At 37.0% G+C, this 11,157-nt stretch overlaps 1 protein-coding gene across 1 annotated transcript in view; it reads left to right on the top strand.

The window, feature by feature from the left end:
- Positions 1 to 10,036, top strand: part of LOC134847835 (uncharacterized) — a 29,837-nt gene extending 19,801 nt beyond the window's left edge. The window contains exons 5-12 of the mRNA XM_063865062.1: positions 597 to 958; positions 2,696 to 2,885; positions 3,303 to 3,475; positions 3,781 to 3,988; positions 4,231 to 4,408; positions 4,544 to 4,794; positions 5,455 to 5,651; positions 8,953 to 10,036. Coding sequence (XP_063721132.1) covers positions 597 to 958; positions 2,696 to 2,885; positions 3,303 to 3,475; positions 3,781 to 3,988; positions 4,231 to 4,408; positions 4,544 to 4,794; positions 5,455 to 5,651; positions 8,953 to 9,309 — 1,916 coding nt within the window. The 3' untranslated portion in view covers positions 9,310 to 10,036. The remainder of the gene's footprint in view (positions 1 to 596; positions 959 to 2,695; positions 2,886 to 3,302; positions 3,476 to 3,780; positions 3,989 to 4,230; positions 4,409 to 4,543; positions 4,795 to 5,454; positions 5,652 to 8,952) is intronic.
- Positions 10,037 to 11,157: the final 1,121 nt, after the last annotated feature.

Raw genomic sequence — 11,157 nt, forward strand, 5'->3', positions numbered from 1 at the left:
AACTGAAAAGTTGAAATTTTTCAAAAAAAAACCAATGGTTTCAGAGTAATCAATGTAGTGAGTACTCTTATATAGGTCTTTTTTCTTTTTCAGGAAAAAGTCTTTAGATTTGTTCACGCTCAGTTTTGATTTTTCGCGGTTTGACTTTTGATTTTTTTTAAGTTCAGAGCATTTCTATTGTTAAAAGGAAGGCAAACTCCACTATCGAACAGCAAAAGTGTAAAGGTCACGAAAAACGTGATCGAATTCTGATTTCGAATATGGAAATTAATTATCAGATTTCCTAGCGAAATACAATTTTACTTATTGATCCAGTTTTCTCACATTGGCTTAATTTAAACAAAAAATTGTCCATTATAAATTGTTCTACAAACTCAAAGAGCTTTAAGGCCATCAATTTTTATTCGAAATTCAAAAGCTGATGGCTCTTGATAAAACAAGTCAGTTTTTTTTTCAGTTTCCTTGCGTTCATTACTCTTTTCCAACTGTTAATTGGCTATGTTTTGTTTTTTTTTGCGATCATTGACTCTTTTCCGAGTGTCTGTTAGCTATATTTTATTAAAACATCTCATTAATTTTACAATATCTTTGTGCAGATACTGTTGGCATGATAGAAGTTTTGAAGAAGCACATTCTGGTTCAACTGGTCGAGTGGTGTTCGAAACAACAGAGCTATGCATTGCCGCTCACTTTCTCCTCATGTGGTGCAAATAGTGCCTCCGCTGCAGCCTCAGTCAGCTCCTCCACTCCCGCAACCCCTGCTACCGCATCCCAAACCACCAGCATCGCAGCCTCAGCTGCTGTTGCTGTGGGCGCCGGAGCTACCCAAGTTTCAGGAATGGGCGATGGTTTCCACTCGATGCCGGAGTTGTTGGAACAGAATTTGAACAGAGATCTGGACAAATTGCAGTCGTGGTGTGAGAGTCTGTGTGATAGTGTACTCCGGACTAGACAACAGGTTCTAACATGCTTTAAGCGTCTTAAAACATCAACTGCTTAAATCACATTTAGCTTTCGCATGCTATATGTACATGTAATATATGAATTGATATCTGAGCTATTCATCAAAAGCTTCATTACAAAGAAACTACATAATGCTGTTTGTACTCAGTCACATTGATTTTAAATCTCAGCTTCATGTTCCTCTATTCTTAATAGCTGCCAATGTCGAGTTCAGATATGTGCAGCAATGTGAACTTAAGCTTTAAATAAAACGAACTTTTTTTCCTGTTTACCTGAGTGGATTTAGATATAACCGTTGTGTAGTTTTAGGTCGTTTTTTATTTTGAAAAAAAAATCTGAAAAATTGCTTTCGCCCAACTTTGATTTTTGTTCCGACCATTTGGAAAATGGGGAGGAACTTTGTATTCGTGTTTTAGTTTTATTTTTTCTTTTTTTTCACCCAAAATAAGCTACCATAAATAATCATCGGACAGAGTTGTGTGATATATCATATTAAAGCCCTTTCAGTCGTGATTCGAACAACATTTCAAAAAAGTTTTCCAGGTGTCGAGAAAATCGGTTTAATTTTTTTTTGTCTAATTTCGAGCGAGTTTAGCGAGCGAGCACGCTTATTACTCTTGCGAAGCAATGTGTTATAGTACGAAGTTTTTTCTGCAACAATATTTGCTGCGTCTTAAAGTAACAATATTTGCTGCGTTGAATTTGCTGCATCGAATTGGCAATAAGAAATTTTGATATTTTGTTGCACCTTTACAGCTTATTGATAAAATGTGCACAGTTGATAAGTTTACACAGTTGATGCATTTTTAATTCATCAAGTCAACCGAAGAAAGCTAGTTATTTCAAACAACATATCACTAATTAAATCTCGATTTCCGAAATTTTCTAACTCAATATTGACAATTTTTTGAAATGCATAATTTATGCTGTGGCGTTATGATTTGCAATTTTTTACATGCAAAATTGTATCTTTTTGTATTTGATGCAACTTTTGCTGCATCGAATTGGTAATTTATTAGCATATGTAGCTGCATTATTGGCGGCTAGTTTTGGGGGATTTTAAGCATCCGTGGCTGAATGGCTATTGCGTGAGACTCAAACTTGCTAGGTCGCAGATTTTTGCTAATTTGAAATTTTGCAAATTCGAGGCTTATTTCTACTTTTTCTTATGTTCACTTGATAGAGCTGCTTTTTGGTCGTGTTCTCGCAAGTGTTAGCGAAGCGCGCCTTTTTGGAATCAAAAATTCAAAATTTTTTTTCTTGCATTTTATTTGTTTTTCTAGTCATTTTTCTTTAAAAACTGTTGTCGTGTTTGCCTATGTTACTATGACTGTCGAATATGCCTTAATTATACTTATACATCCGAACCTTTTATCACACCACGCAGAAAAAAACACTACTTTGAGAAAAAAAATTCGTAGATTTTCAAAGACTGGTCGGAACACTCTGTACTACTTGCACAGTAACTGGCTATCCTTGTTTGAGGTTTGAATTTTGATTTTTTGCAAGTTCAATTCATAGTTCTTTGCTAAAAGGAAGGCAAATAACGCTCCCCAAAACCTAAAATGCAATTGGCGCGAAAAAACAGGATTGGCTTGTCAAGAGCTTGAAAGTCAAAAATTTTTCTCTTCAACTCGGAAGCCGGTCTTTTCTCCGGTGTCTTTTAGTTCTTTTAATTTTTTTACTGTGTTAGCTGTGCTCTAGAAGTTGAACAGTTTTCTTCCGTTTTTAGTGTCGTGAGTTTGTGCTTCTGAAAGAAACGGTGCCACTGCAAGCCACAGACGATGCTTCCATGCAGGCACTTCTGGCCAAAGTGAACTTCCTGCTCAAGGACCTGACCGAGAAGACATTCCTGGTCAACAAGCAGCCCCCTCAAATCCTCAAGAAAGACTCCAAATTCAGCGTCAGTGCCAGACACTTAGGTAACGACACAAGAGAAGCTTGGCTTACTTTTTCTGGATAATTAGTGCATAGGTTAACTGAGTTGGGCGCCAAATAAAATAGCTCTCAATGGAAATTTCTCACTAGCGCTGTAATAGATTGAATTATCTTTTGCACTGGCTCAAGTTGATGCTCCTTTTAGTGATGAATTTCGCCATTTTGAAACAATATTATTGTTAATATGCACTTCAATTCAAAAAGTTATGAGTCATTCCCGCTTTTGAAAGCCCTTCTCATTTTTTATCTGTTAATTATAGTCCTCAATGCTTTTTTATATATCTAAGTGATAGCTTCTTCTCACTTCCTGAAATGGAAACTACAATCTCTCAGTTGGCTTTTTGCATAGGCGGCATGGGAAAGCGTGAAGTGTTGTTAAGACTATAATCATCTGTGTTTAGTGGGGCACAAATTACTGGCATACTTGACCCACACTGCTGTGTCCCAGGGAAACACTCTGAACATGGGCAGTGTGAACATAGACCTGTATTACGACTACGTGGCTAAAAACATAGTGAACGGAGAGGCCCTTCCGAAGAACTCAGCCACCGCCGCCCTACTCACCAACAACCAGGCTAGCACTACAATTTCAGACACCACTTTCTTATACACTCTTTATCTCGCATGCTCTATTCTTGATTTGGCTAAAAAATGAACAATACAAGCGCGCGAAAAAATCCCGTTTTTTGCTCCCCCTGAATTGAAAATTATGTTAACGTGGTAAAAACTGCATGCGAATAGTGATTCTGATGAACGATTCCCTCAAATGAGCAAAATAAATTTCAGTTCTGCTTTTGAATTGATCCTTGAAGAAATCTGATTGTCTGATTGTGGTACAAATTATTTTTTCTAAGAAATTTTGTGTTCGTTGCTGTATAGGTTAAGAACGAGTCTAGCGCGGCGTCTAAGCAGGCGTGCACAGTATTTAAAAACTTGGTGCTGACTAAACTGAAGCGGACGGAAAAGCGCAATGCTCACTACACGGAGAGTGTGATGGAGGAAAAGTTGCGCTTTATTGTCCACACGGAAATGACCTTGACCTCCAGGAGTGACCTGATGGTACAGGGTCTCTCCTCCGTATTGGGAAGTAAGTGAAGTCAAATATTCTCTGCGTTGGTGGTGTGGTAGTGACGCAATGGGAGTCCTCTAAGTGGACCATCTTCATAGCTTGTAATATTTTTAAAATGCAGCTTTTTATTGCATTTCAATGGCTTGCCAGCCTTTTTTCTCTTATTTTTGACTAGAAGTTGATAACAAGAACCGAATGTAGCAACTATTCGTCTTCCGTTTAATTAATCTCATAACGTGCTGACGTGCCGTGTGTATTAGGCAGTCAGCTGCTGAAGGAGAATGACAGCATCACATTCCGACTTACTTCCATGTCTCTCCCAGTTGTGGCCATCGTGCACGGATCCCAGGAGCCCAAGGCGTCTGCAGTTATCCTGTGGGACAACAAGTTTTCCAATCAGTTCGTGGACCCCTTCAAAGTGCCCGACTCAGTCCACTGGCAAGTTTTCAATATCTTCCTCTCAAATTCGGTCATCTACCACTATTTATAACTATCTAAGCTCCGTTGCTTTAATCGGCAGCTTTTTAATGAAATAAAAATTATTTGTACATTAAGTCTTAATTTGTGTTTTAGGTATGAACTGGCAGACCTGTTGAACTCGCGCTTTGTGTTTGGCGGCGAAGTGAATAGACTGGGAGCGGAAGATCTCAAGTTCCTATGCAGCAAGTTATTTCACAACCAGCCAATGCCGGAGAACCCGAGCGACAAGCACAACAAGAACCTCGTGATCACATGGGCACAGTTTTACAGGGGACTGTCGCCCGGCAAGAACTTCACATTTTGGGAGTGGTTTTACGAGATCACAGAACTCATGCACGATTCAAGTTAGTCTCTTTGCACGCTTTATTTCTTGAACGGTTGTAGCCGAAGACTTGTTTGAAAAAAGTCAATGCGTCCCTTTCTCCGAACATGCAATCAATCTACTCTATGCGTGATGCTATTTGAAAAGTTCGGGAAAAGTCTACTAGTATAAGCCTTGATGTAATGTGGCTTGTGTTTGCGAAGTGCAGCAGTAGTAGGTAGTAAAGCAAGCATAACCCAGGGGCTAGGAGCAAAAATAATAATTCACTAACTTATAATTAAATCACTAACAAGTTCAACTTGTTCATATCTATGATCGAAAAATCCTTAGTCCTTAGTGGTTTAATATTTTTTCTCCTACCCGGACCCAAGCTCTTCACGACCCCCCCCCCCCCCCCCCCCTCCTGGGTTGAGCTTGTTTTACTACTTTTCACTTCAGCTCTGTTTCAAAACCAGTATCTCCAGCAGTTTATCACACAAGTGCAGCTTAAGGGTAATATTGATTATACGGAGCCATTTTTGCGGAGAGCAAAAAGATCTAATTTGAAGCAAGAATAAGATCATGCTTTTGTGTATTAGTTATTGTGACACGCGATCAAGTATTCATTGATTTTTTTAAAACTTTTACTAAATTGTATTTTTTTAAGAATAAACATGAAATACATGATTATGCATTGGTTTAGACACTAAGACGCCTTTGTACATCCGGGAGTTGTGGAACAAAAACTACATCAGAGGCTTCATTTCGAAGGAGGAAGCGAAAGATCTTCTCATGGCCACCCAGCAGCCGGGAACTTTCCTCATCCGATTCGCTGAGTCAGAAAAGGCTGCTATCACCATATCATGGCTGTGCTACTTGCCCGGCTCAGTCACAATGGAGGTACTCTTATTTGTACCCATCTATAAAAATCCTACTTCAATCAAGTTAATTAACTATTATTACAAAAGCAATGCTTGTGTTATAGTATGAACTATCTTTTTTTCAAAGTTAAGTCGCAAATATTGTTGCGACGCAAATATTGTTGCGTTAAAATGTGTTCATTTTGAAAGTGTTCATTTTGATCAATAACCAGCTACCAAGTACAGCCAATACTAAGGATTTTAACTCAGACTAATATTGTTCCGACTTTCGTTTCAAAATTTGTGCTTGGGGTGGTTTTTTTTTGACAAATTGCGCCGACTTTTTAACTAGCCATTTTTGACGGGATTTTATAATATGGCTCGAAAAGTATTGTTGTCCTGAGCTTAAATTTGTAAAGTTATTTCACCTTTTATATTTTTTGTTGAGTTATGGGGGGTTTAAAAATTACCATTTTGGCCAATTTGGGACAATTAACGCGCGATAGATTTCGCGCTATTAACGCGTAAGCGGAGATTTAATCCGTAATAGAACTCGTTCCAATTTGCTTGAAGAAAGCTTATTTGCCATAATTGATTTGTTACGAGGAGCAAAATTTATAACTTTGTACTTAATATGGCGTGTGGGGGGCTGATTAGTTGGTAAATTTCAAATTGACTGGTTCTGCTAATGCGTCATAATTGGCGTGCGTCACTTAAGAAATTTTGAAGACTCAAAGTTTTACTCATTCAGTTTTTCCCAGTAGTGTTATCGGTCATATTTTGGCTTGTGTCTTCGCCTCTGTATGAAAAAAATCGTATGAATGAACGAAGAGGTCGAGTTGTAGTTAAATGATGAAAAAATATACAAGCAAGTCTTATGTCTGCTCGGTTCAAAATTGAGGGTATCGGAAATCAAATTGAATAGGATAAGTGACCCAACGTTAAAATTTAGAATCTTACAAATTCTTTCGATTAATTTGTCTTAAGTTGTATGCAAACGACTTTCTCAGATATTCCATTTTCATTTGTTCTACAAATAAAGAACAAATACGTCTTTGAATACAACAATATGTCTAAATTCAATAAATTTGTCTAAAGAAAACAAAGGTGTCTTTACACAAGCGAAGCGTAGTGTATTTTTACGAAGAATTTTTTTCTAACCTAAGTCGCAAAAAAGTGCTCATTTGGTGGCACTAGTGGTATATTTCAATTTAATCATTTTTGAGCCTATTTAAGCATAGTCAGCTTAATAGAAGAATGAACGTAGTGAAGACTCTTATATTGGTCCTGCCGATTTGTTTTTGTTTTTTTTTCAGGAAAAAGTCTAAAATATTGATGCACTTAGGTATAATGCACTTTTTGAGTTCAATTGAATTTCATATGCTGAAAGTGACTCAAATAGCACTCTCCGAATACGAACGTGGAAATGGCGCGAAAACAACGTGAACGATTTCAAGTTTCGAGAGTAGTTAAGTTTTTAGATTTCTAGCGGTATAAAAACTAAAAACCTTGCCTGTTGAATCAGTTTTCTCAAATAGGGTTTATGTTATCAAAGAAGCGCCGGTCATAAATCGTTCCAGAAATTCAAAGAGCTTGAAGGGCATCTATTGTTGTCTTTGTAAATTGAAAGTTGAGATTTTTTCAGCAAAGGCAGTGTATTTTTTATGTTTGCTTGCGTTCATTACTCTTTTTCAATGCTTGATTGGCTATGTTTGACTAGTGTTAGTTCTTGTTTGAAAACTAGGTATTATGAAATGTATGGGACTACTGTACGCTTTTTCAAGGAATTGTACTAATGGACAACTCGGCTGCTCTTCTATGTGCCTGCATATTTTGCTAGTCTCTTTAAATTTTACTTCATGTTCTGCAGCCTTCGAAAGTTTCAGTAGGCAGATTTTCGACCTATTTGATTTGAATTTTTTCAAATATTAATTGCACAAATCTGAGATGAAGGTTTCAATCAAAAGAACAAATCTTGAGGATCTTCTCTTCCCAAGCGGTTATTCGCTAAATTTGGTAGAAAAAATGTATGCCCTCAAACAAGCCCATTGTTTGACATTTTGGATAATTTTTATAACTTTTCTGAAAAACTAGCCTGCCAAATTGAAGGTTAAGGGTTTAACCGAAAGCAAAAAGCAGTTATGGGAATCATCCCTGTCCAAGCGGCTGTTCTGCGTTTTGAAAATGTCCAATATTTGAAAGTTGCCCGTTTTTTGAAGTTTTTTCTTCAAAAACTATCCTGCTGAATCAGAGTTTGACAGTTTATTCAAAATAACATGGTGCTTAGATTTTCTCTGCTTTATCTGTTTCACCCTAGTTTTGTTGAAAACCGATATGGAATTCCGGAAAATCTTTGCTTGAAATTTTAAGCTAAATCTGATATAAAGGGTTCGATCTAAAAGTCAGGGCGTGGAAATTTTCCCTGCATATGAGGCTATTCTCCTGCTCAAGTAGAGAAACGTTTATGCATTCAGAAGTCAAGTTTTCGATTTTTTGATCGTTTTTTTTGGATTCTTTTTCACTTTTTTTGAACTCTACTCAACCAAATCTGAACATCCAGTATAAGTGACTGTGGCGCACATGCGAGTACGCGGGTGATACTCTTAACCATCAGGTCGGAGATTCAAATCCGGAACTTTGAAATAGTTTTTTGCTCGGATTTTTGCTGGTTTGTTGATGACTAGTGTTGGTAAAGTTTCAAGCGGTCGTGGAGCAGATGTGAGAACGTGGTACTCCTGATCTTAAAGTTGATATTCAAATTTTTTTAAAGATATATTTCACCTTGTTATTTTCGTTATTTCACCTTGTTTTGCCTGTTTAGAGCTCTTTTTTTGCTTTTTCCTCGCTTGTGTTAGCTAAGCGCAGCTTCGTCTCTGTGTAAAATAGGATGCCGGACGTCAAAAAGATATGAAATATGGTTACTTTGTACTTTGAAGCCTAGTTGAAGAATTTTCAGTTTCTTGATAATCAATTTTTGGCTTTTTCGTAAAATTTAAGCCTTTAATTGATGTTTAGAAAGTTAAAACATTGTTGCCGCTGTTTATGTTTTTAATGTTTTAATTTGCAGAATCCGGCTGATGTAAGTTACGGGTGCCATTTCTAAGGGGTGCATTTCATGAATAACGCTCTTTATGGACTGAACTTGCCTAAATTTTCGAAAAATAACATTTTTTTTAGATGAAAAAATAGTTTTTGAGTTGCTTATAAAGTTCAAATTTTGGCCTGAACTCTCGTCGGCTTGTTGTCCTAGACCCCTTAAAATATACTGGAATTTGTATTGTTTTTTAATCGTCCATGAACGTGAAATGTTGTCCTAAAACTTTCCTTCTGCTTAATTTTAGGTGTTCAATCTGAAACCGTTCACAGTGCGCGATCTTCAGACAAGATCTCTGCCTGACAGAATTCGTGATCTGCACGACCTCACCTACCTTTACCCAAATTGGCCAAAAGATCACGTTTTCGGTAGCTACTACTCCTCCAAAGACGCACTGCTGGCGCCGAACGTGGACGGGTACGTGAAAACAGATTTGATCACAGACATCCCTTTCATCGGGGAGCGACTGAAGACTAGCGGATTCGGCCCTGGGTCCCAAATTGATCATGCGGCCTTGGACAATATTTTGGAAATGCTCGCCACAAATAGTCCGGAAGCGGATGACGGAACAATGGAGTTCACAAGTCCCACCGGCTCTACCTGATCCAAACCTGAACTCTGATTACCTCACTTAAAACGCCGCTGATCTACAAAATGGTTGTTTAGTCAATTCTTACTGCGTTGTTCTATCCGTTTATTTATACACACCACACCCTCTCCTTTCCATTTTCTCAAAGCTGTACATTAATTAATGTAGTTAGATCTTCATGATTGTCTGACATGACTACCTCTTCGTGTTGTGATGTGTTGTGCAGCAGCAGCATCAGTAGCTAAAACTGCTGCTTATCGGTTGTAAATATCAAGTTTTGCGCTTCATACTATTTTAGTGTTCGATTCATCTTTTTGGGTTTAAAAATAAAGATCGATGACGATTCGAAAAAATCATATTCATTAAGGAATGAGACCCGTAATCCTTCAAAAAGTCTTGTTTTTGGACTTCAAGCATAGTAATTGCTTGGAAATATAATAGCGTCAGCTGTCTTCGCCAAAAGAAAGTATAGTTAATAAATAGCTTGTTTATTATCGCGGCTGATTTACGATTGGGATCGAATGATTAATAGGCTACTAAAATACCGTTCCTCATTTTTATCTAAATTTTTTTAATAGAGGTATAACCCGATAATTGCTATAAGCTATTTTTTCTACGCGAAGACACTCAATCAGCCCCTGAACTGCTGAAAGCCCTGCGTATTGCAGATTTCAAAGTGAAAACTAACGTAATTTGTATCTTTTATAGAAATCTTATTTCAATAAATTTCTTGATAATCTAACTTTTCATTTCAGAGAAAAATTATTCCTGGCTGCAATTAATTATTTCTGTGCAAATTAAGTATAAGCAATGTAAAAAAAATTATTGAGATGTATCGAGGTAGATCAAAATGAATAGATCTATGGCGAAATAATATTTATCCTCCTTTCGATGTCGGATGTGAAAGCGTCCATATGCTCGTTTTTGTATTAGACACTATTTCTTAGTTGGAAAACCCAGAAAATGATATATAATGACTTGAAATATTTACCGACTTTTTATTATCCTTGCGATAAGCAAGGGTAATGCAATCGGGTACTAGACTTTTTTCTCGTAAATAACTTTGTTTACAGGACTCAACAACTCCTGGTGGTACCTTGTTTCACAATGAATTCAAATTTCTTACTGTCTCCTGCACTTTTAGCGTGGAGGTAACGAGTACATATGGGACGGCGAAGGTCATGAGTTCGAATCTGACAAGGACCTTTTTTTAAACAGTAAATATTCCGGTTCAACAAAGTTTCGGTCTATTATTTGTCTGCTTATCTTTTGTCGGCAAATCGTTTATTTTTGCTGTAAATAATTTTCACTTACTTCAAGGATTGTAACGTTTTAAAAATCTGCCAGAATCAAAATTATTACATTGCTGTTGTAACTTTACCATCTCGATTTGTTCAAATTTCGTTTTTTTTTAAATTTGTTTTTGTCTTTTTTCGGCTTAAGCGGTTTCGGCTTTTTTGAATTGATATAGTGGCCCTTTATTGCGTCATTTGATGACCGAAAAAGTTTTCGTGTGCGTATGTGTACTGATTTTTCGGCTTTCGATTAAGCTCTCAGTTTGGTTTGTGAATTTTGTAGAGCACCTTGATTTCAGTTCATATGACTTTCGTGGATACTATTTGGGCAGCACATGCATTTTTTCCAAAAAGATTTCGCCGAGCAATTTTGGTTAATTTTCAGCTAATTGGCTGCGGCTTTAGTTCTGCCAGCGTATTTACCTAATTTTTGCTTCCTACAAATTTTTGATGTTGTCTATGAGAACTTAAAGTTTTTGGCCCCAAATTTAAAATTTTGGATGCTTAAATTCAAATTTTAAATATATTTAAACATAAATCAAACTTTTTTGCGTTTCTAGTTGTTTCT

The sequence above is a fragment of the Symsagittifera roscoffensis genome, chromosome 6 (genome assembly GCF_963678635.1).
Source record: "Symsagittifera roscoffensis chromosome 6, txSymRosc1.1, whole genome shotgun sequence".
NCBI lineage: Eukaryota > Metazoa > Xenacoelomorpha > Acoela > Convolutidae > Symsagittifera > Symsagittifera roscoffensis.